General features: G+C 36.3%; 1 protein-coding gene across 2 annotated transcripts in view; it reads left to right on the plus strand.

Moving 5' to 3' along the window:
• The window catches only part of Idh3b (isocitrate dehydrogenase [NAD] subunit beta, mitochondrial), a 53614-nt gene extending 44343 nt beyond the window's left edge, over positions 1-9271 (plus strand). For both annotated transcript variants that reach the window (XM_081734529.1, XM_081734530.1), the window contains exons 8-9: positions 4081-4236; positions 9014-9271. In XM_081734529.1, coding sequence (XP_081590655.1) covers positions 4081-4236; positions 9014-9085 — 228 coding nt within the window. In that variant the 3' untranslated portion in view covers positions 9086-9271. The remainder of the gene's footprint in view (positions 1-4080; positions 4237-9013) is intronic.
• Positions 9272-27189: the final 17918 nt, after the last annotated feature.

Raw genomic sequence — 27189 nt, forward strand, 5'->3', positions numbered from 1 at the left:
CTAATTGAAATTTCTCGTAAATTTAGTACCGCGGCCTATATTCGAGATTTACTTTTTTCAATAATCTCGTGTCAAAAGTTTAGGTGCAACCTATATCGCGCAAATATGGTATATTATGAAATTACAACCGTTAAAAGGTGTTCTCAATATATGGACACTGGATTGTCGAAGCACAACAAATATGTGTGGTACAAGCCATGTGGTCTGAGTGGAGAGCACCGAGTTCAGGAGTGAGAGAGTGTGTGACATAGTGGTTAACGCATCGCCAGGGTATACCGAAGATCCTGAGTTCTAATTGCGGTCCAATCACTCACTTTTTCACTCTTTGTGCGTTATACAGCTATATTAAGAATAACTTCTATGTACAGTGGACTCTTTTTAATTCGAAGTCCAAGGGGACACGAAAAACCTTCGAATTATCCAAAATTCGAATTATCCAACAGCATTCATTTTCACATATATAACAACAAACAAACCAAAGTACTGTGCATCAAAAACTTATTCATATGGTGTAGACTATACCTTTAAAGCAGCTTATTATTTGCGTGATCGAATACCGCAAACTAACAAACGACATTGACTCCACATAATTCAAACTACGTGTACAATGGAAAATACATTTAATACAACATATATTGAATAGCCCAAACAATTAAACACCAGTACCAATTTGAATATTCTGGTCTCACCTTTAAGAAGTCGTAAACCTCATTTGCTTAAATTTGATTGCTTTTGTTCAGTCAATAAATCTTGAATTTCATGTATTATGTGGAATACGATATTAATAACATTTGGTTGACTTTATCAATAGTTCATCTTAAATTTTCAACCAATTCTGAAACAAGATGAGATTGGCACACGTTCTCTATCTTTACTTCTTCCCCAACTCACCTTCATCTTTATCATTACATAGATTTTCTATTTACCTTTTGTATTACTCTTCCCTGTGGCTGCATCTGGATACGTGAAAACACGTTAAAACTGTATTTCTCTGTTTACATCTGTCCAACATTAAAAATTTTCAACTGTATCTACTTCGAATTATCCAAAATATAGGTTCAAAAGTTCGATTTATCTACAATTTTTTACTATTGTTTTCAGTACAGTTTTCAAGGGGAATGGACTTCTGTTCGAATTATCCAATATTTCGAATTATCCAAGTTCGAATTAACGAGACTTCACTGTAGTACAATATGTTTCGGTGAACAAAAAACAACCTGTTCATCCTGTTCATCTATTAATAAACGAAATACAATTATTAATACATTACAAATCTCTTTGAATGATGCTAACGAAGTTTGTAGGTTTTTAATAATAATAATAATAATAATAATAATACTAATAATAATAATAATAATAATAATAATAATAATAATAATAATAATAATAATAATAATAATAATAATAATAAAAGTTCTAGTTGCAAAATACGAAAGGATAATAATTGTTGATCTTATGTTTATACAGAAGCATTTTTAATGATCATGATAAATGACCAACTAGCTCTTTTCTCTCAGAAGCAAAAAGCATGAAATTCACATAATAAACTGTCTTATGTTGTTCATTGTAGGTTTGGATATATTCCGGATGTATCAATAAAACTCACACTGATCAAAGCACTAAATATATTTAAAAAATACTTGTGTTGCTGTTCCAGCAAAATATTTTGGCCTTCACCAAAGATAATGTGTCTGATGAAGGGATCTATTTGCCGAAACTGTTACACAGGTACCTTTTAATGTATTGAGTGCTTTGGTCAGTATCTGTTTCATTAATAAATACGTTAAGTTTCTATATTTCTTTATCCGTCACAATAGGTGCAAACCTTAATTCTTAATACGGTACTGTGCTTTTCCAATATACCTTATACATTTTTGTCTTGAAATATGTGCAAAAAGTAGATAATACAAGGGAAATAATTTTTCATAAATCAAATAATCGGTCTTTCTGTTACTTCTTCACGTAATCTAAATATCTAGCACTAAAACATACGGCAAATATCATCATAAAACTAAGGTCTGTTATGGTTTTCGATGTAAAATATCCATCACGCCATATTTGGAAGTTTCTAACCAGTTGTCTTATAAATTGGTTCTGGGTCTGAGTCTCTGAAGGGCGGTCTGTAATCGAAGCTTAATACCTATTTTCTTATTGTCCGAGGATCGTCAAGAACTGCTACCCTACTGAAGTGATCGGGAATGCTGAAGATTTACACATGTCATCACATGAGAACCAAAGGAACTTAACTCCAAGAATAAGGTTTTCGTTTTCTTCATGTTTGGACATAATTTTGAAAGCCTCACTTGGTGTAAATGGAACGTAACACCATCTGTTCTTGTCGATCGTCTGTTGTAATGTACCTCAATTACCATCTTATTAAAAAACATCTTTCTAAGAAAATATTATTTTTGTCCTCTCGCCTGTAAACCTACGAAGATGGAGCTACGTTCCTCTAGCTCTCATGTGACGATGTAACATAATATAATCACCGAACACCACCTATTATACAGGGAAGACAATATATTACCTGGGCAACGAAGATATATTGGCAATTCCAGTTGAAGAAAATGAAAAACGACACACAAAAAGTTCTATAAAATGTAGATTGCCAATAATAATAATAATAATAATAATAATAATAATAATAATAATAAAAGAATATTTAACGATTTTCTATGAAATGCCCTTTTTGTTGTAATTCACTTACAAATAATCCACAATTTCACTTTTCATACCTTTCCATACTATTTTCTAGGGATAAAGAGGGAAGCAGCTCCCACAAAATTATTTTCTTGCGATGGTGTAGAAATTAATGTTCGATGTTTCTATAGATGACAATTCTCCCGCAATATATAATGTTCCTTGAAATACTATTTACTTCAAATCATGTTGTTTAAAATTCACAGTACATAGCAATTGAATAGCTGTTGAATTATAACTCAGTCATATGATGAGGTTTTCGGCACGCACTTAATAATGTTCAATAGGAAAGAACAGCCAGGCAAGGCCCACCTGGCACGAGATAAACTCCATCCAGGGATTCCAAACACTAGAGGTGAGCACTGTACCACCTTGGCTCCCCACACTTAAATAATTGATTGATTGATTGATTAGTTTTGATCATTGATCATTTTTAAATATCTCCGCTAAGTTACATCGTCAAAGTGAAATGATAAAAAAAATCTAGGCTCGAACCCCATCTGTGCTAAATTTAATATAAATTGATCTCGTGTTTCGAAAGTTATTAAGTTTTATTTATTTTTATATATGTATATCCCCCTTCCCCTACCATACGTCGTACCGTCAAAGTGAAATGATAAATAAAAAAAAATATATATATATATCCCAGGACCGAACCTAATGTATGTTGAAAATTTGATCCAGATCGGTCGAGTGGTTCAAGCGAAATCATAAACATAGTGACTTTCATTTTTGTAATATAGATAACACAATTTTATAGTGTGTTTGTTCAGTTAATTATTCAAGAGCATAACAAATAAATTCAACAAAAAAATTATCTTATTTTCAACCCACAGACGGCATCGTGGTATTCCATTTACGTCGACTCGTTACAGTAGAAAGAAACAAATCTTTAGATACAGCTTATCAATCCATGTGTAGAACTCTATAGATATTCGATATGTCTTCCTTTCTATTCGTCATCCTGTAACATCTGTTGGTAAATTAATACTATTGCAATCACGGTCTTTTGATGCACCTGTGGAATGTGATGCGATCTAAGAAATTTGTTTACCAAATTCTTGATACAATCCCAAAGAAAAAGAAAAATCATTGCACCGTCACTATGGTCTAATTTTGGTAAATCCAAGCTATTTTATGACAAAAAATGTGAAACTAAAGACACATAATGTGTACTTTTGAGTGAATTTGAAAATCAAGAGAAGTTTCTCCAAGTGAAAAAAAAAATAATAAAAAAGCGGAAGTTGTAATTTGACAAAGAATTGTGGATTAAGTTATGATGGTAGAAATACTAGCTTATGAAATACGGTTTCTCTCTGATTCTTTTGCTGTTTCCAAATTTATTTCTTTGTAGTAAAGTGAATACATGAATACTTGCAGGGTGCACGACACACATACTCCGAAGCTGTGGGTAAAAATGTAGCAAATCCTACAGCAATGCTTTTGTGTGCTGCCAACATGCTTTCGCACGTGAATCTCCAATATTACAGTGACATGATCAGGAATTCAGTAAATAAGGTGTTGAAGGCTGGAAAGGTAAGTTTGTGAATAGTAAAATTACGTAATCGCTTATTCACTTAGTACCAGTGTGTAATAATAATCGTAAAAATTACTTAAATGTATATTTAAGAAAAAATGAAAGTAGTGTATGTGGACAAGCTCTTTAGAAAATCAACATTGGAAGGTTAACGGTGAGCTTCTCGGTTCTAATTAAACATTTCCGTAGTCTTACCGTAAATGCTTTCCTAAAGTTTTAAGTACATTGACACAAAATGATTAGAAATATGTTAATATCGTAATAACATAAGTTATATAAATGCATTATGAACCAAAATCACAAATAATTATTCAAAATGGCCACCATTAGCATGCACACAGTCCTTATGTCTTTGTAGTTGCTTATCAATTGCATTACGCGACACAGCAACTGAAAAAATCTGCAGCTGCCTTCCGAAGAGACCACTTTAAAATTTCACTATTGGGATGTCTCTTCCTGCGAGCCATTTGCTCAGAATTGGACCATAATTTGTAGTCCAAAGGATTTAGGTCGGGACTTGCAGGAGGCAAATTTGAACTGGAAATGAAGTTCGGAACAGTTTACTCCAGCCATTGCTGGGTTGTCCGTGCCTTAGTGCTGTGGATGAGTCCTGCTGGGAGTTCCAGTTCTATTCATGGAAGAGAGTGTAGGTGAGATTCTTGACTCGTCTCTTGAGGACTGTCTGCTGGTACATTTTGACTGACCTTTTTATCCCCCTTTTCACAGAAATTGAGTTCCGTTGTGCTCTTGCAGCTGACACCCCACACCATTACTGAGGCAAGATGCTGACTTTTCTGGATCCTTGAAGTCTTTTCACCAGCTTCTCTAGAAGATGTGGCATATATCCTGTCATTTTGGGCACTCAAAGTCTCCTCAACACTGAAAATCTTTTCATCAACGTAAAGAATTCGATGGTGCCCATTTGCTGATAACGCTTAAGTAAGCGCTTTGCTTTTAGGAGCCTCTGGCGCTTCAGTTCGTTTGTCAAATGATGTCCTTTGCGTTGTTTGTAAGCATGGAGTCGCAGGTCACTGTTTAATGGGCGAGACATAGACACTTTAGATATCTTTAGACACGAGCCATAACTGACTATTTCCTAACTGAATTTCATTGGACACGCGCCACCACTGGTTTCACAAGTTCCGGTGTTTGTATTTTGCGTGGCCTTCCTTGCCGCGAGCGATCTTTCACAGTTCCAATCTCAACAAAGCGTTGGATATTGCAGTAAACTTTGTTAATTTTTAGCTTCTGGGAGTTTAGAAAATCTCCCTTAAGATTTGCCTACCTTGTACAACGCTATCACGGCCATTCGATTTTCATTCTCGTCCCATTCCATCTTGAACACTTACAACTGATACCTTTACACTTCTTCAGCTTATCCAGCAATGACTCACTCTTCACGATACCGCTCTTGACGTTGCTCGCTTGTACGGGCGAAAGTACAGACACCCTCAAAAGTTGGGACAGTATTTATGGTAAGACTAGGTATTACCTCTCGTATTGTATCAGCTCCAGAGAAACATGTATGTCTGGGGTCCTTTTTGATCCCAAAGTGATTCTAGCAACTGTGTGAAAGTAAACTGTAAAATATATGCACAGCAGCAGTAACGTCTATATTATCAAAATAACACATGGTTCGGAAATACACATCCATTGTAACAAGGACCGTTATACGATCATCCATTATAGGTCAAATATATATCACCAAGGTTCCCATCGGCCTTAAAAAGTTCTGGATAAGTACTGATTTTTACTTCACATTTCTCTTTTTGCCTTTCCTGGCTGTTTGATAGGGAATATTTTGTAAAATAAATTAGTTGTTTTGTGAAACATCTCCACTTATACATGTATATGCAGATGAGAAACACATAATGGAGAAGAATATATAGTTTCTTTCTTTGCATTATGTATAGACTTGGAAGTGTGTAAATCATGACCTCGAAAATCTGAAAAAAATCAAAATTTGTGCTCGTCATAAGTGACGAACCCTGACGTCTTGCTGCGACAAAACAGCACTCCTAAGTGTCATCTGTTTCTGTAAGCATTTTCTAAAAATTCTTTACAACACTGTACGTGTAAGAAATACAATATAAATGAAAACATGAATTGGCAAGGTACAGTACATTTTTTGAGTCTTTATTTTTAAAATAAACAATTGGATGTAGAAGTATACTTGCAAAGAGAGTAAGGAGTAACTTGGACAATCGCGTGTTTAATCCTTTACTATCATCCAGTTACAGTAAAATATCTGAAGAATGAAAAGTCTGTCTCAAGTAGGAAACTGTTTCTTTATATGAACAAGAAATGGCGTGGGATCTGTAAAGACTTAAGATACCCTGCGAGTGTTGACGAAGGCCAGAACGAGTGAATACGTATAAATCACCCCTCTGAATAATAATTCGTATATTTCTCAAAGCAGATTTTACTTTTTAATTTAATTATTGTTCTTACATTTAAATATAATTGAACCAAGATTATTGGATAAATGCTGCGAAATTATAGCCCAATGGGCGTATAACTATTTTATTAAGAATAGAAGTAAGATGAGTCAGCGTTAATATTTTAATAATGTGTCAGTTTATTTCCTTAAGTAGAAATAGAACTAATTTTACCAGTTAAGAATTGTGTAAATGTGATCAGAATATTTGTGTATTGTTTGGAACAACTAATTCAAAATTCAGTGCTGTGATTACATTTTACCAAGCTTCTGTTTCACCATTAGTATGTATTGGGTTGGTACAATTAAAGTGCCTATTTTTACGTCCTCCGTAATGCAATTTAATGGATGAACCTAAGTTGCGCGTACGTCATAACAATTTTTTATGTTCAGAAACAGCTTAGGTTGCCTAGTCAGTCAGGGTGAAGTGTGTCGTTGAACAGAATTATACGAAAGTGTACGTGGAGAGCCCACAATTACGAGTGGTTTTCCTTTACGAATTCAGAATGGGACACTGTTCACATCTAGCTGCGAAAAACTCAACAGTGTATTTGGGTCAGATTGGTGAATGAACACACCATACTACGTTGGTTTGGGAAATTTCGTGCCGGTGATACAACATTGAAAAATAAGCCTTACGACCACCGATCAGCAATATGTGCTGATGACTGTGCTTAAAAACACCGTGGAGATGGCCACTCGGGGAGGTGTTCGTTGCAATTGCTAATGATTTAGGCATACAACGTACCGGTTGGAATCATGAGTGCCACACTGACTGATCAACAAGGATGACTGAGATTATTTCTTGCATCGGATTGCCACTTGTGATGAAGAATAGGTCTGCTACGACATTCGTGAACCATCAGCACAGTGGTTGAATCGTGAGATTTCCATATGAAACCCTCAATCAGCAGAAGAGTTCTGATTATAAGAATTACAACATTAGCTTCAACTGTCAGCTTTTAATGACGTTGAGCCTGAATCCGCTGCCACTCATATACCATGAGATTTCGGACACTAACTTCATCTCGTATGCAGAAGAGTCCATAACGTTTTAAACGACCAATATCTTTATTCGTCGAGGTAAAACTATCACTGTGGATCGTTAGACTTAAACTTCATACTGTACTCAGCAATACTGTCCGAAAGCACCCAGGAATAGTATACAAACATGGTATCATGCGCAGCACCTACATGTCGCTCAAAGAATGGTACAGACTCTATGAGTGGCAATATAAAACTTTTCCTCACCCACCGACTGCCACATCTGACATCTCGATCACTATTCGGCAGAGAACCTTCCTCATGACGTGTGGATTAGGAATTCTTCGCATCGTAAACTTCAGATTTTTTTTATGGCTTCCTTTTTTTAGAAGTGACACGCTTCAGCCTGATATTCGAGCTGCACCAACCCAATATTAGAAATTGCTGTAATTGATTTGCACTCAGCTTATCGTTGTTCTACCTGTCAATTGATGTACGACCCATCAGCGTCCACTGCGTTGCCAAGTTTTCATCCTTTCACTCATTTCACTCCACCGATTGGCTCATTATTTTCATAGCTGAAAAATTTGTGTGAACATACTTTACTTAGGATCTGCGACATTTTATATGCTTGTTATTTCACTATTCATAACTGATGGCAGAAATAATAATTCAAGGAATGTAATACGCTTTGAAAGATTTAAATCATTTGAAAAGCTTTTATCAAACAATTAACCACAGTCCTTACTTTTTTTTTAAATACTTATTTCCGTTTTCCTCCACATACATCGATAGGTAATGTCCTACCAGTGGCGGAGAATTATTTAAGGCATGTACGTCTTCGAAATTTAATAAGTACAAACTTGCAGAATTATCTGTTAGACTAATGTTTTTTTTAAAAGTAATGACTTTTCATGGTTTGTAGGTTAGATTAATGATTCGTAACATCAAAACAAATCCTGAAATGGATATTTTTATGAATCTATGAATGCTTTCAGTGGCGTGTTATTTAGAAAATAATCTTGCGGAATTTATATTAAGAAAACAACAAAATACGTAGTACAAGTAAAATTTTAAAACCAGTGAAATTTACTCTTTCATGCAATTGCATATCATTCATTTATTTTACGAATATTTTTCCTGATGCTGTCCAGAACTTCTTTCTAACTTTTTTTCCGTTATTTGTAGCCAAAAGTGAGTACTACAAGCGTTTGGTGCAAACCATTGTTATCAAAACACTGTTCCTTTGTCATCTACCCCTTCCTCCCAGAATATTATAAGCAAGCTTTTGAAATTGTTAGTGTGTTAATTTCTGTTTGCGTTTGATATCCTAATGAAGCATACTTTTGTTTCAGGTGAAGACAAAAGACATTGGCGGTTATTCCTCAACAAATGAGTTCACGTATGCAGTCATAAACAATTTGTAAAGAGTGATTCAGTCAGTACATAGTCTCTTATTGTTTGTACAGTATTATCCACTAACTTATTTGTGATACCAGTGTAGTTAACGCGAGATTCCTTATAACGTGTAATGTATTTGTACAATATTTTGATGTAAATAGACTTATTTATTGAAAAAACTAAAACCAAAATAAATATATCAGATGTTGGCATGGTGGTGTTTTATTTAACTCTACATTCAGATAATGGTCAAACTTCATGGGAGCTATAATTGTTGTTAAAAATTAACGGAGGAAGAATTCCACTCACCAACAGAATTTATGTGTAATGACTTTTGAACACTCGAAGCATCGGCCGCCACTTAGCGTGGACCAAGGTCATTTCACAAGAATTCAAATCTGTTGGATAAAACGAAATAACCAAACGGTGGAGACATATATCATAGATGTTTACTTTGTATTGGATCATAACTTGGATATTACGCGTATAAATTACAAATGAATCTGACTCGTTTTACATATTAAAGGTTTTTTATTGTTTGCTTATAAGTAACTAGTAAATATGAGCAGAATGCCTGTTCTCCGCGCGGGGGAATACCTTTCGTTTTGGTCATAAAGGACAAATCAACTTAAGGATCTCGAAAACTATGAAGTCAACACCTAATATCAGTCATTTTCAGCTATTTTTACGTGTCGCCATCTCCCTTTATGATTACTAATGGGCCTGAATTTGGATTTAAAACGGCATCAGAAGTATTACTCTTCATCTCAGCGACTCCGAAAACTATGAATTCAACACTAATATCGGTCATTTTCGATCATTTTTATATATCTCCTTCCTCCCCCAAGTTGCACCATCTAAATGAAAGATAAAAACCATCCCAGCCCCGAGTATCATCTATGTTGAAAATTTGATCAAGATCGGTCGAGTGCTTCAAGTCACAAAGATAGCCAGTTTCATTTACATATATATATACAGGGTGTTTCAAAACAACACCGACAACGTTTGGGAAGTGATTCCTGACACCAAGATAAAACAAGAAGTATAGACCAACCTGGGTGCACAAATACTTCCTTTCGGAGTTATAGGCTGCCGAAAACACGAAAAATTGAATTTTAAAAGTTCATAGCTCCAATACTATGGGACCTACCGAAATCGGGTCAAGACTTCACTTAGGAACTAATATGTGCCCTATCCAGAAATACAGGTTTCAGAATCCTAAGGTACTCATGTAGGAATTTTTGCAGAAGGGAGTTTGGTTAGGGGCGTATAACTTGAAGTACTCACCAACTACCTCTACAAAAATTCTTGCGGAAGTACCACAGGATTCTGAAGCATGGATATTTGGATAGGGTACATACTAATTCCAAAGTGAAGTCTTGACCCGATTGCGGTAGGTCCCTTAGTTTTGAAGTTATGAACCTTTAAAGTTCAATTTTTCATGTTTTCGGCAGCTTATAACTCCAAAAGGAAGCATTTGTGCACCCAGGTTGGTCTATACTTTTCGTCTTATCTTGGTGCAGGGTGTCTACTGGTCATGAAAGTCATGAAAAAGTCATATATTTTGCTTAGTGGTCATGAAAGCCATGAAAAAGTCCTTTATTTGCCCAACTGGTCCTGAAAATCTGAAATCTCAGAGTATATTTTTGTACTTCATACTTTTATACCTCATACTGCATGTACTGAAACAGTTGTATCAGGTCAGTAATTGTGAGAATTTCCCCCACCAGTTTGTGCTGGCTAACTGGTACTTTACTGTCTTCCTAGCTGCTCCCCATTTCATCTTCTAGTCTCTGTAATATAGTAACAACTTTTTACTGTCCAACTTTCTGATCTGCTATTCCTTTACTTCTAAGAAATGTAAATTGTGTATTTTTGGGTCTTTAGACTTATGCAAATAATATTATTCGTTTGAGTTTGCAGATTTTAAATTTGATGATCAATTTTTTTTAAAACGAATTTATTTTATAATTTGTTTTGTCTTTGGGTAGTTCTCTGAGTGCTTAATTTCAGACAAATTTCTGCTAGATGGATAATTATATTCAGAATTCACAGTATAGAGTGAATTCAAATACAGTATAGAATACAGAACTATTCAAATACAGAACTTCAAATACAGTATAGAGTGATTCACTGGTAAGAGCAGGCCCGTATTTAGGCAAGTGCTATTCTGTGCTCGAGCACAAGGCGGCAGAATTTTAGATTCTTTCTTTAAGATTCACAATAAGTGATATTTAAGACTAGCAACCCGCATAGTTCCGTGCAAGCACGAGAAAATATGTTAATGTTTTTAATTCGCTCTAATTACAGTAGTTACTAATTAGCTATCTTATCTGAAAAAGTCATCCTCTCCTACCCCCACCCCAAGGGGTGACGATGAACTTGAACATCATGAAAACTGATATCGTTAAACTCAGAGACCTCGAAAACTATGAATTTAACACTAATATCGGTCGTTTTTGATTACTTTTAAAATCTCGCCCCCCTCCCAACCTCACTCCTAGAGAGTGGAGTATGACCTTGAAGTTGAATTGGATTAAAATATCACTATTTATCTCAGCGACCCCTAAAATTATGAATACTTTGGAAAGAGCTTAAAAGTATATGACTAGCTTAAAAGTATATGAAAGTATCCAGACTTTATGTAAACTAATATAATTTTTACATATAAAGCTTTATGAAATGTTTTTTTACTAAACTCGCTATGATCTTTAATTATGTGATAAGTTCAGTCTTTAATTATGTGATAAGTTCTTTAATTATGTGATATTCAATCAAGATGTCCATTTTTGTGTTCACTTTTTTTTTTTTTAAGTTTTGATGTGATACTAGTATACAGACTGTGATAAAAAATATTTGTAAAAGTACCCTTGAAAAAGGAGAAGAAAGAAGGCATCAGACCCCATCCAGGATGAAGGTTCCATTATGAACAAATTCAGTAGGTCTTACCAGTATGTGTATGTACCCTAATCGACATTATGTACATTAGACAAATAAGAACATAATGTGATCTTCATCTTAACCGATGCACCACTGATGTTAGGGGTTTATTATTACTAATGGTAAATTTTTATCGCCATGGTCATGAAAATTTGAACAAAAAGGTCATGAAAAGTCATGAAAAAGTCATGAATTTACTTTCTGGTATTCCAGTAGACACCCTGTGGTGTCAGGAATCACCTCCCAAATGTTGTCGATGTTGTTTTGAAACACCCTGTATATCGAAAAGTCTACGTTTCGAGTTTCATCTCTCTAACTTCAGGGATTCGTGAGATATTCAGTTCTTGGGAGAAATTTTGAATTCCGTAGTATACGTGTTTCAAAAAACTCTGAAGCTATTCACATAGACCGTCACTATCGACATTTTAACGCCAGCAAAATTCGCTTCAATGTATTTTGAATAAGTATATGCACACATAGCCACTTGCAATTCTGTCAGCTGCGAACACTGACTAATAGTCACGTATATCGTGACATAGAAGAAAATGTTATGTTCCCGATGGATGAGTATGTTCTAAGAAGGAAGGAAATCAATGTTTCAGGATGTGACAAGTCCATACCTAATAAGATAAAGTTATATTTTTATAGATACTTGACTCTGGTATGATTAGTAATGGAATTTTATTGGAGAAGTATTATTTTCTTTAATTTAACCGAACTAACATCATAAAATGTCTGCTGTTCCATAGTTTTAGTCAGAAGATATAGTATTTACATGTGCAACATAAATATTTCTATTAAACAGAATCTTAGATAGTAAAAGAATCATTCGCTAGGGATTGTTTGATGTATTAAAAATTCCGTTTTCCAGGTTTGGATGTGAGGAAGTAGTACAGTATATAGTTGTTTGCTAGATTCTTAAAAAGAAAATGTTTGTAATAATGATGTATTCATTCAGTTTATATATTAACTTACTTTACTATAGCTAACACGCGTACCGTAAACTGGGGTTACTTTGATTTTTTTTTCATATTATCTCTTGTTATTTATTGCAATTAACTTTTCTTCTTCTTGCGATGTTTCTAGAGCTTAGTCCATGTTGCCTTTTCCTGCAGTCATAACAAAATTTTACTGAGACTGAAGCCTCCTAGCAGCCAGAATGTGCTGTTTCCAAATAACCCCGCTTTTGAGGCTGCTTGGAAAATATATGTTTTTTTCATAGTAGTAAGAGTTGTTTGAAAGATGAGACTATTCGGAAAGAACCACTTGCAAGATCACACTTTCCTGAGAAGATTGATATGCAACGTGTCTATGTTTCTTTCATAGTAATGTATTCCTATTCTGTTTTAAATAAAAAAGACTTTTTTTGCACAAGCTTTTAGTTAACCACAATAAATTGTTGAACCAGTAAAAAAAAATGTTTTTGCAATATGCTTTTATAAACGGTAGTTTTTCAAACAATGCAAGGGTAATTTTGGAAAATGCCAATACACGCATAAGCTCTTGAGACTTCTTTAAGACATGCCCTACATAATTTTATGAAATTTATGTATGTATCAGATCAGTAATTGTCTTAATTTGTTTACAAAATTGCCTGGTACCATTTTTACAAGTGTACATTTACGTTAACTCTGCAAAAATATCATATGGTACTCGTATAATTATGTAACACAGTACGATAAGGACAAAAATTCACATATTGAAATTCTTTGATGCAGTCATATGGAAAAACAACTTGTTCTCTTCAGTTGTAGGTAAGTTAAGGCAAAATTTCAATAATGTCATCGTTGTCTGCCCCCTGATCAGTATCATCATTTTTAGTAGTAAAAAGCAAGGAAATTAAAAGAAATGGCCACATATTGTCCCAGAAAGGAAGTAGAAATGTAAAACTAATTCGTCTCATTAGGAAACTTCTGAAATCAATGATATTTTGCACAAACAGGTAAAAATCACTTCTTTACGGAAACCCAGTGACCATTTACAGAAATTTGAAAAAATACAACAGTATCAATTCCTGTGAGAATTTTTATACCAGTCTATGAATAAGAGACAACACTCCATCCATGTTGCCTCTTTTAGGTGCCTACTTTTCATTGGCCTGGAAGAAAACGATATATCTGTCATAGTTATCTCATTATTATACCATGTAAAAAAAATATCAGTTTTCCAGATTTTCCAAGTAACCCAAGTTTACGGTACCTTCGAAGCGCGTGGTCCTCACTTCAAATGTCGATGGGGGCACATTTAAGGTTTCTATTTAGCATTGTAAGACAGAAAGCTACTAGAATTCAAAGGCTTTTAACCTCAATATTAAAAGGAGATGTATAGAAGTATGCTATTGATTAAAATTGTATGTATACACCTCAAACTCCAGACGGTGGCAATTGCGGCTTAAAATGAGACCCCCGGCAAAGTACTACTATTAAAGCCACGTAAGAAATTAAACTATCGATGTAATTCTAAATAATTATGAATGTTAAACATTTGATTTTAGCATTACTTTCGTTCGGCTTCATTGTAAGCATGTGTGGTATGAAATCAAAAGGACGAAACATTCTTCTGCTTTGTTATTGCACATAATGACAGTGGCACCAGAAGCTGGACCACATGACTTCTGTCCATACTGACTAAGATTGTTCGAACTTTGGTGCTCGATTTCATGCATAGGTGTCACTAACATTGTACGTAATGTGGATACCAGATGACAATAGTCGCTTTTAGTCCGTAACTTTCTGTTGAGTGACCAAAATGGATATCGAGGAGTTAGTACATACTAAAGAACGTCTCCTGAGTTCGATTCCCGGTGGGAACACTGTTGAAGAAATGTAGAAAGCTTTTTCAGGCCATCCATCCTGAATGAGGTTTTCCTGGATTTTTTAGTTACCATATCTGCGATTTCATTATGAACAAAAATTTAGAACAATGAGCGAACGTAAAATTCTGTGTCAAACTGGCAAATCCTCCACAGGAAGGTTTGACATTCGGCGATGCTGCAATGGGTCGTTCGAGATGTTTTGAGTGGCACGGGCGCTTCAAGAGCAGAAGAACATCACTGGAAAACGACGAGAGATCAAAACGATCACAACCTCCGAAAATGTCGAAACCATTTGGCAACTTGTGTAATGAGGCACGATGATTCCTGCCATTGTCGGTGTGTCATATGGAACAGTGCAGACAATCCTCACGTATGATTGAACATGTGCCGTGTTGCTGCCAAGTTTGTCCTCAATCTACTGACCCAGGAGAAAAAGGAATACCGCGTCGAAATCTGTCTAAACTCCGTCAGCGTACCATTGATGACTCGTCCTTCATGTCGAAGATCATTCCGGCGACGAAACTTGGGTGTACTCGGAGGTTCAAGATACGAGCTGCATTGATCGAAGGATCAATGTTGGCAGTTCATTCTCAAAAGCACTCAGGTTAAATCACCTGTTTGGAAATATAAATAGAATATAAAAAAGAATTGACGTTAATTTTAGTCCACTTGCCACGACGCACAAGACATTCGATAACTTGACTGTGGGAACATTCAGATAACGAGCTGCTAAAGCGATGTGACTGGCGTCTCGGTGCTCAGACACCTGGTTTGCTTTAGATCGCAGTATTTCCATAAATGATTGGAAGATACACTTAATTCAGTTCCAAATAACCATAGCACGTAGTTTTTGCATATTAATATGTCAGGGAGAAACACAGAAGCTTCGTTGCTCACTGAAATGTTCTCTCCACAAAGCAACGTTTTAAATATATATATATATATATATATATATATATATATATATATATATATATATATATATATATATATATATATATATATAAATAGACGATAAAGACTTCTTTGTTCAGTTGCATGGGAAAGAAGCAATTCCCACCGAAGAAAGAACTTATTTGCATCGCAGAATAAAGTATAAATCGAAAAAATAATCACTGTCTTTCCAAAATATACGGAGCATCCACAAAAAATACTTCTATAACCTGGTGACGGTTATATGATTTTGATATTACGGAATGTAATTTATCTAGGATCCGGGAAAACAGCCATTCTGAGCGACTGAGCGTACACCTAAAAAGCAACTGCTCATAATGTATTTCAAAAAGGGATGAGGAACAATTTTTTTCTAATGTAGAATATTCCTCGAAATGTACTTGAAAGCGCACGAAAACAGTGTACTCATCACTTTTGAGTTTATATCAGTGTGTGCACCAAGTTTGAAAAGAAATAATAAAATAAGCAAACAACCAGTTATATTTCTGATATTTAAATAGAGTTGCTTCTGTGTTGGTTATCCGCCTCTGCATGACCGTCACTAAAGGAAGCAAGGATTCATTAACCTTTCAAGTTGACAGTTGTTAGATACATTTCATATTTTTTCATATTTTGGACTTTTGATTCTTATTTTTCCCTTCTTCATATTTGCTTTCTCTTTAAAACAATAACATTCCATTTAATTGTCAATTGGCACCACATGCATGATGTCCGTATTGTTTCATTGAACGAGCCATAGAGTTCCAAATGAAATGAAATCTTTGAGTTTTACGTCCCACGGTTATGCCGGTTAGACTAAAGGAGACGGTGATGATGAGTAATGAATGAAATGGTGGAATGAAGAAAGTGGGAGGAAACGGGAGAACTACGAGGAAACCCACGCACACGGTGTTTGTCCACAAAGTTCACTTGGCGGGAGCTGGGATCGAACCCGGGACCCCAAGCACCAGAGGTGAACGCTCTACCACTGAGCCACCGCGGCCCCAGAGAGTTCCAAATGAGTCAACAACTACATGTATTATTCCAAGGAGATGCTCTTCTGTATAAAACTCGCTCTAGTCAAATCTCCCCTCCTAAAGGAAACTTCTGGCGACGCCTTGCAACACCGCACTTGAATAACGATTATGTACTGGAGCAAACAGAGGAAACATCATATTCTTAAAGGAATTTCAACTGTTTGCTAACGTTTAAAAGCCAGGGAATAAGCAACCACTAAATTTGAATTCGGCCATCCTTTTCTAAGGGGGGATTATAAAGGTAACCAAGAAAGTTCTGTCTCTTTTTGTGGAAGTCTGTGTTCAATTGGTCCTCACACCATGAGTTGAATGCGATTGGAGATAAGGCGAAGGTCAGTTGTTGGTGTGGGTATATCCAACACACTATCTAGTTGTGGCGGTTCAGTTATACCGTGAACTTGCATAAGGACAGAGTGGACATAGGAAGTTCCACGCGCCGTCATCATTGATTAGTATCCCCTGAATCGGTTAAAAAAACAGCCAAAACCAGCACCAGAATGAAGTCCTGTGTGTTTGGTGGACCGCTTGCGGCATCGTGCATCGGGAATTGCTACCAGCTGGTTAGAGAGTCAATGCAACTGTGTACTGTCAGCAGTTGAGCCATATTCAAGAAAAATTCAAAACTCTGGAGCCAGCACTTCTGAATCGCAAAGGGGTCCTCCTGTTACAGAACAGCGCTAAGCTCCATGTAGCTAGGATGACCCGGGACACCATTCTACGCCTTGAATGCGAAACACTATTGCATCCACAATACTCCCCGGACATTGCACCGTCCGATTATCACCTGTTCCATTCCTTGGACAATCACCTTAGAGGACGCCAGTTCAAATCCATAGTAGAGATGTAAAGTGCACTTGATACCTTCTTCGCTTCACGGCCCACCAAGTTCGACCACGATGTAATCCATGGCCTTCCAGAACGTTGGCAAAAGATCGTCGATGCTGATGGGGACTATTTTTGATCTTCCAGATAGTCTTAGGTGACATATCGATGTTCGATGGTGATGGGTGAAAAAACAGCAGAACTTTCTTAGTTACCTTAATATGTAGTACAAATGAGAGGATGTATCACATTAAATAAGTATATGTTCTCTCTTTGGTTTTCTTTATCCTGTGTTCTAACAATAAATCAATAAAATGAACATGAAGAAACATTAACATTTGTCTTTAGCTTTGGCAAACTCACCATCCAAAAGCCCTCCGCTAGGTCTTATTACAAGTAAGAAACACATGAATAGAGGAACAACAATAGCCCTCCCTTCAGAAAAAAAAATGACATGCAGATGTATCTTACGTAGTAAGTGTCTTGCAGGTCAAGGTAGCTAACCTCAAGATGGCTAGAAGGCACTGTGCATAAGAAGCTTCATGCTTGGATTAAAAAAAAAAAAAAACTTTCGCAAAATCGACGGAGGCGGCAATATATTTTTATGATATTTCCAGAAGTGAAGTTCACGTCCCATTAGTTCTGGACATTAACTGTATTTGCCTAACACTTCTGCGGCATAAATTGTGGTAAGCAGTTGTCTCAAACCTCAGAAACTGTTAAATAAAGTTTTATTAACAGAAAATTAGTGGCTACTGATTAGGAAGAGAGATTTGAACAGTTTGATCTGACGAGAGTCGACTTCTGTTCCTGTAAAAATTGGTAGCGATAAGGAATGCTTGTCCCGAGAGGCCTACAGACCTACAGATACTGGACTGGTTATCCTATTTTAAGTCTTTTTCTTCGTTGAAGTATAAAAATTTAATACATATAATTATATTAGTATAATATAATTATGATCCTTGGTGCCGTACATGTTAAACGATCCTGGGTTCGATACGTAGTGCAGTGGATGTATGTAGGGTCATTAGGCTCGGAGCGCATAAAGTGCGGAAACCTAGGGGCTCATATCCCTTGAGCACCCCAATAATGTCAGTGAGATGGCCGAGTTCTCTTTTCCAACGAAAATGACTGATATTAGTATCAAATCCATAGTTTTTGGGATTGCTGTGACGAACAGTAACACTCCCGATGCCGTTTAAATCCAAATTCAGGCCCGCAATTTGGGTAGGAAGAGATATATAAAAACGACTGAAAATGGCCGATATTAGTGTTAAATCCACAGTTTTCGGGGTCGCTGAGATGAGCAGTGACATTTCCGAGGCAGTTTAAATCCAAATTCATTCCCGCAATTTGGAGGCGGGGAGATATATAAATATGATCGAAAAATGGCCATTAGTGTCGAATGGTTTTAGGGGTCCTGAGATGGACATTAACCTTCCGATGCTGTTTAAATCCAAATTCAGCCCCGCAACTTGGGGGAGGGAGAAGGGGTGGATATATAAAAATAATCGAAAATGGCCGATATTAGTATCGAATCCATAGTTTTTGGGGTGGCTGAGATGAACAGTGACAGTTTAAATCCAAATTCAGCCTCCACTAGTACTCGTAAAGGGGGAGGGTGACATTTATATTTATTTCGGGAAAACAACAGGCAAATACCTAATTACAGTTTTCCCTCATTCTATGGTAATACACTAACATACACATATAATAACATAATAATATGATCTCAATTGTATCGTAATACCTAAGTACACTGTAAAATACATATACAATAAAATAATAATATGAAAGCAAAATATACGTTAAAATATAGATTAGCACGATACAGGCCCGTATCCAGGGGGGCCGGCCCCCCTAAATTTTAGCTGCCCCCTAAAATTTCCACGGTAGGCTTGCAAATGAACTATAATATGGTAATATGGTTTGATCGCCCCCCCCTAACTTCAGCCGGGCCCCCCCCCCCTAAATTTTTGGGCTGGCTACGGGCCTGGCACGATATACAGGATACAGCAAATTTATGTAGAATGAAAATTTTCTTTATAAATAAAACTATCTATATCTGGGTGTCCTTGTGACATCTTCTTATACAATATACACATTTTTCTTCTGACAGGCGATACATCCAATGCATTAGTCCTTTGCGCTGAGATATGGAATATGTCATTATGGGGTCTCGTTGCTCTATGTGGGACGTGCATTTTGATTTATGATAATAAATATTCTGAATCTGATTGCACCATGAATTATTTTATGTAAGAAAGATAAAATGAAATGACTTCTTCTGCTTTTAAGAGATTGTAATGAATATTTGTTTCGAAGACCTTCGTAGTCCTCAAATTTTGGATATATCCCTGCTTTTTTATATGTTAAATAGCTCACGAATTAATTTTGAATGTTTTCGATTTTGTTTATATATTTCTTACTATTAGAACCCCATATTATTGCTGCATATTCCACCTTAGACAGTACATAGGAGTGTATAATGTTTTAAGGACATTAGTGTTAGAAAAATCACTTCCTAATCTCATCACAAAGCCAAGGTTCATAAAGGTCTCGCCAACTAGTCTGTTGACATGAATATTGAATCATAGGTTTGACTGCAGAGTAACTTCAAGATCAGTAATATAATCCACTCTCTCAATTGGCGTTTGATTAATAGTATACACATTGTGTACATAGTTCATTTTCCTGGTGTATGATACTACGTTCCATTTTTTTAAAATATTTAGCAGGAACTTGTTTGATTCACACCATTAAGAAATAGCATTAATGTCACTTTGCAAAGAAATTGCGTCTAATTTCATGGAGATATTGCGATAGATTTTTAATTAAATATAAAATTAATTGAAAATGACTTATTCTAGTGTCGAATTCATAGTTTTTGGGGTCCGGAAGTTTATTGGTGACAGTTTTGGTGTCCCTTATACAAAAAATGAAATATATTCTCCCCATGCGATACGGGTATTCTGCTAGTCTTTAGTAATAACGAACGGAAGTTTCACATGTTAAATTCTGTAATACTTGTCGCTGATCAAATTTACTCACTTGTGCGGTGTATGTGTGTATATGTAAATAAGATCATCTCTCTTTTTGAGTTGTTCGAAAAATATACGAATAATAAAGAGAGATTTTTACCAGAAATCAGAAAACTAAAATTAAAAGTTATTGCTTTAAGTATTTTTTCTGCTAGCGAATTACGTTGTATATATGCTGCAAACACGTCACAGCAAATAAAATTAGCGTCAGGCGAAGAAATAGTTTTTAAATTATATTTTCAGGGTTTTGTATATATATTTGATTTTAACATATTGGTATTAACTAAAATGATACTGGCCCTGTTATTTTAACACTTCCCTGCCATTATGAGATTACTTACGATAATTCAAATGCGTCTATATTAATTAATATAATAGGATTATATTTCAGTATCTTTTGTAGCCATAACTCCATTCTATCACAGTGCTAGTTTTAAAGGAGTGGTGCAAATATATTTGTTACCACAAAATTTCTCTATTATAATACAAGAAACATAAGTACTCAATGATCTTAACTGTAAACTAATAAATATAAAATAGTTTTCATTTTAAAAACACAATATGGTAAAATATTCGAAAATTTCAATTTAGGAAAAAACAAGTTTAGGGGAAAAACTGTAAAAAACTGAGCTTTTTACCCAAAATTTAGTTTTTTTTTCAGGCCTTCACAACACTACTCGAGACTAATATAAAAATGTTCAGTGTTTGACATAAAATTCCCGCCACTCTTAAAAATGGCCATATATTCGATGCCGCGGGGCACCTATCTCTATCTGGCAACATTGGATTCAACTGGCAGCAGCAGTCAGCGTTGCCAGATCTAGCATAATGATGCTAGATCTGGCATAATTTGCATGTCTTTAGCATCTAGCATCTTGCTTTTAGCATCCTGCCCAAATCTAGCATAATTTCAGCAAGTTTATCAAAAAGCCGTAAAACCTGGAGATGAGAAAGAAGTTGGTCGTGGGAAGAAAAAGAACGACTGAAATGTATCCTCTTCCATTGATTCATACAGTCGGTAAACCATACAGGCAGTCTTATTTTCCGAAGTTTTTTTTTTTTTTTTTTGTGGCTCCACCCAGGGTTTTCTAATCCTTTAACTGCTAGGCATGGGCGGAGCTATGGGGGCCATTCACCCCCCAACTTTTTGACAACTTCACCATCTCTATTTCTAACTTCATGACCATCTTTATTCCTAAAATGAAAGATCCGAGACCGACCAAAAATCTGCCCCCCTCCCCCAGCAGACAATTTCCAACTCCGCTTATGCTGCGAGGTAATTTTCTTTCAAAATATGTTATCAAACACTTTGCATTCATTTATACGATATATACGCCATTGAGTCTGGCAACGACTGCACTAGTTTAGTTGAATTAAAGCTTTGGTGCGTGAAGTATTGAGTTCTATCCACGCATTCTTGCGCTCTGCGTATTTTAAGTTACGTTATCCTATCTCAACTTCGTTTTTTCTTCTTCTTTTAAAACACCTGAATTAGTAATTATGAGGATCTAGCATAATTTGACCGAATCTAGCATAATTTCGATCAGGTTTTGGAATAATTCCGAGCTGTGAGTCTGGCAACGCTGGCAGCAGTGCACCGATGCGATGAACATGAGTTGTGGGGATTCACAAGCTTGTTAACACTGTCTGGCTTTGCAATCGAATAACAAAAATGGTAAAAATGTAACGGTATTTATTTTTTTAAAATGCGTCTTATAATCCGTAGCGTCTTATAGTCCGTACAAGACGATAATTATTTGTAATGTATGTATCTAACGTCTATATAAGTAAGAAGTATTTTTATATAGGTTATTACCATAAATTGCAACATAAATTACAAGCTAGATACTGATACGGAACAAATGTTTTAAAATATATATGAAAATGAAAATGAAATCGTTGAGTTTTACGTCCATGGTTATGCCGGCTAGGCTAAAGGAGGCGCACACAATATTTATATGAGTAGCATACCTACTTTTAATCCGAGTTTCAGCAACGTTTCACCAATATCAACCAAGAAACAAAAATATAAATGAAAATTAGTTTTTTTCGTGTAAGCAGGCCTTTAATAAGTACGAAAATAATATCAAGTATAGTATAAAATGCAAATAGGGCCTAACTTGTCTAAAGGTAAAAACTAATACTAATTTGGGCATAAGTTTAGAGTTGCCCCTCCAGTCTGAAGGCGCCCTTGGACTTTGTAACATACAAAAAACAGTGCTTAAAGTGTTAAAAATTGTTACATTTCACTTAACTTCAGTACTCCGCGTGCTTATACAACAAAATCGTGAAGCCATACGTCACAGCTTCACCACACCTACTCTGTCCACTCCGCGCCATAAGATCGCAATGTTTCGAGCCAACAATCATGGCGGAAACGAGAGTAGCCAATCAGACATACCGGCTCAGACGATGCTCGGTTTTTTTTTTTTTTTTTTTTTTTTTGGCGTCATTGAGTTCATATGATGAAGATACGTATGGGCAGATCCTCTATTTTATAACATCCTTGCCTCAACAACTAAAGCCTGTGACAAACATCTTGGCATTTCAGCTGAACGAATAAAACGCAAGCTCTGACGCGACGTTGCCGAGTGCTAAGGGGTGTGGCTATGGCTAAGCAGACATACTATAGTGCAATCAGGTGATAGGGGATAGACGTGGATGTGTACAAATTAAACGTGGCAATACCGCTGGCCTCTCATTTGCTAGCAGCATTTAAAGGGAATTTGGAGCGCTATCTTCAAATGCCAAGATGTTTGTCACGCCGTTTAGTACTTCGACCTCTTCTTCAAATATCTCTTCGTTTTCTTTCTTCTAGATTTGTCAGCTTGCAATGCCTTTAATTTGCCGAGATTCGAACCCCGTAACTCTTCCTGTGAATATATAGTATAATTTCCTTCGTAACTAATAACAAGTGACGATCTACAGCGTGGCGCAAAAGTAGGTATACAGTCCCGTACTGATCAAGTCATTGTTTTTTTATATCATTCCTTACTGTTATACACCAGTTTCTTTATTATTTGTTCCTGATGTCTTTTTACTTATATCTTAAGCTCGGAACAGCCGAAGCAAATATGCCTATAAGCTAAAATGCTATACTTGATCAATGCAGGGGTGTATACCTACTTTTGAGTCACCCTGTATTGAGACCTTCTCAAAGATCCAAAAAGAATACATCATCCGTGTCAAGTGTTTCATACTCACCTTCCTCCGATACGAATCCTACCGAATTGAATTCAATTTTAGAAAGTTAAAAATATCCTTGACTTCTTGAATTCCCATGACGTTCTTTGCGTGTTGATCTCCATCACTACCTATATGTTTGATGCTCTTCTGATCTTGTTTGACGGTTTTCCACTGAACAGCAGAGGTTTCGCTTGCCCCACAGTGAACAATTAATTACCCAACTAGCAAAACTTTTCTATGTCTCTTGCATATCCAAGTGGGCACTGCCAGCTTCTAACTGCTGCAAGTAGACCACGATGAAGCTGAGGAAGATGAACTTGATATTTGGCTTTGTTCTTTTCTGACCTGTATTCGGACATGTCCTGACAAGCGTAACTTTTAGTTTTAAAGAATCCAAACTGAGTTTCCGTCTGCTCTACTGTATTGGCAATATCAACTGCCTTCTGAAATGTTAGGTTTTGTGCAGTTAACACAGGGATGCAAATAAGCAACAAAGTTTTACTAGCCCAAGAAAAAAACCTACTAGCCCACACCCCACACCGCACCGATGAGCCACTCGCCCCGGGCAGAATTAACTAAGTACAAGATAGCATTTCATAATGTAATGACGATTCAATCGCAGAAAACACCTTTGAAGAGCACTACACTGTTCTCCCACAGTGTTTCTCAAATTTGGACCTTCACCTCGGATGGAGTGACTTTCCAGGGAAACTCCTATAAGGTTGAGGAGTGGTCCCATCTCATGTGGGAACTGCTATTTATATGACTATCGCTACCAGAAATGGACTCTGGTGTTGATGTGTATAAATCACCAACAAAACTGCACTGAACCTCTTAGCAAAAAGTTTTGTGCTAATTGTAAAGTTCTGAGTCTGAGTATTGATTATTATTTGATACTACCTCTTTTTGGTCTCTCTTTCCTTAAATACCCCTCGTAAGAGTAAACACATTATAGAACGTAATGTGGAACAAATTGTGACCTAATTATTGGTAGTGGTTTGGATTGATTCTGTGACACTGAGTGTGCAAGTGTGAACTTGGGTACTACCATCTTGTTTCACTGTCATCTCCTTAAATAAACGTGAACAAAGTATGGAACATAGTGAACAGATTGAGAAAAGTGAAATGAAATATTTTAGTTTAAGATCCCATGATTATGCCCTTCAGGTTAAGGCAAGTGAATGACGATGGAAGAACTGGTGGAATGAGAAAGTAGGAGGAAACGGGAATACCCCAAGGAAACCCACAGACACGATGTTGTCCACCACAAATTTACTTGGTCGAGAATCGAACCAGGAACCCAACGCATCAGAGGTATGTGCTCTACCACTGAGCCACCGTGGCTCGCGTGAAAAGATTAGAGTATCCCTAAGTTGTGATGTAATTATTGGTATTTGTTTGCACTGATTCAACAATATTGAGTATGATAGTGTGAAATTGCGTCTTCTCTGTAAATCTTGTCCTCTCCACTGTCTCTTCTAGGGGTCCTCGGATGAAGTTCCTTATTTTAGAATTTATAAGTAAAACGTAGATTTAGAATTTAATCCTCGACTGCGCTTAGGGGCATGATGACAGTACTCACACACCAACGAAAACGTCTCTTCACTATTCAATAGCATAAAATGCATAATGAAAAAAAAAAAAAGTTTTGAAATATTTAAGACGAGTATCAACATGGCATCATATGGAACGATAAGACAAGAAAACATGAAATTGTATTGTATTGCATAAAAGCTCCCTCATGCCTAACGGGTTAGCGTACGCGCCTTTGGGATCAGAGGCCTGGGTTCAATTCCCAGCTGGAGCTCATGTGGTTTGGATCCCACGTTAATTTGTAGATTCACGTTTCATGTAATCTTCATACTGAAAGGGACTTTAAAACCAACCAATCAGTTGTCAAGAAGTGTTCAAATAGTTCTTATGCTGGCAATCATATAACTTATTTATACCGCAAATATTGCTAATTCCATTCTTTCCCGTAAATAGGAAATATACAGCGCTTATTACATCCCAGATAATGCTCTGCTGATATTGTATTTTCACATGTCATAGACGGGTAACTCTTCATATGTGGTTGGATGCAAGGGGGCTTTGAGACTAAAGCTTTTACCCGTTCAGCTCCAACTTTACACTGGATAAAATGACAATACTTGATCTTATTTTACAATCTTATTTTACAATACCTATGGCTGAGCCTGTATTACATGAACACTCGTACATCGCCCGAATGAAAGTAGTGCAAGTGAGGCAAATCAAAATTGTGGGATTTACGAACCATATTTCCACCGTAGAGATGGAAGTTCTTGCCAACGCCTACCTAACTGATTGCCATAATGGTAATACGGAAGAATACGCTTTTGAATTCAAATGTAAAACATTGATTTCTAGAGTATACTGTCGTGAGTTCAACCCCAGTCGACGTTAGTTTCTCGGTAGATAAAACACCTTTTATGAGGGTTATTTTATTTTACTTCAGTTTAATTAATTAAAGAGTAAAGAACAAACCGCGAGTAAAGAAGTACAGAAAGTGTTGAAGAAAATCATGGGTGAAAATTATTCAGTAATCAAAGTAATCTGGCGAAGAGAAGAGAACCCAAGAGGCCGTTATGTTTGCTTTAGTGCTTCCGTCTTGCTAAGTCATTCTGCAGGTACCGTTCGCGTCACTTTTCTACGGAGGGAATATTGTATTTGCAAGTTGGCAATGACCAAGAAAGAAAATAACAGTAGGCTTTTTGGTGAGGCAAATGAACTGATGAGGGAGGGGGAGAAATGAAATGGGTGAACAATGGCCTGAAGCCTTCAAGACGTCGACCTAACCGAATGCAAAGTTCTTTCCGTTGGAGGAGTTAAAAGGTTTGAAGACTGATTGTTCTCCGCTGTCAGAGCCAGAGACACGGAAGAAGTCGGAGAAGCTGTACAAGATGTGGAACTTCTTGTGTGAGTAACTATCAATTTCAGTTTTAATTTTAGAAAAGATTTCTTTTGCTGTGTGGCCTTATTCATTCGCATATATATCAAGAATTGAAGATAAGATGGAGTTTGTTTTTCATTTGAACGTTGGCCTATCCTTAGTAGTGAAATAGTTTAATCCAAACTGGCCTAGAATCTTCCAAGCTATGGCTGAATGACTTTCTTTGTCGGTATTGTGTTTTGGCTTTCACACAACAGCAAATTCTCGTTCTTCTCTTATATACAGGAGACCCAGGTTTAATTCTCGAGGAAAGGTCATGTGTTTCGGGTTCCATGTTAAGTTATAGATTTAGTTCAAGTTTAGACTAAATTCCAAATAATTAGACAATTAACTAAGGAGTTTCAAGAATTAATATTCATACACTTTACTCTTTTTGGTTCATAAT

This window comes from Thermobia domestica, chromosome 12 (assembly GCF_964235325.1).
Source record: "Thermobia domestica chromosome 12, izTheDome1.hap1.1, whole genome shotgun sequence".
Taxonomy (NCBI): Eukaryota; Metazoa; Arthropoda; class Insecta; order Zygentoma; family Lepismatidae; genus Thermobia; species Thermobia domestica.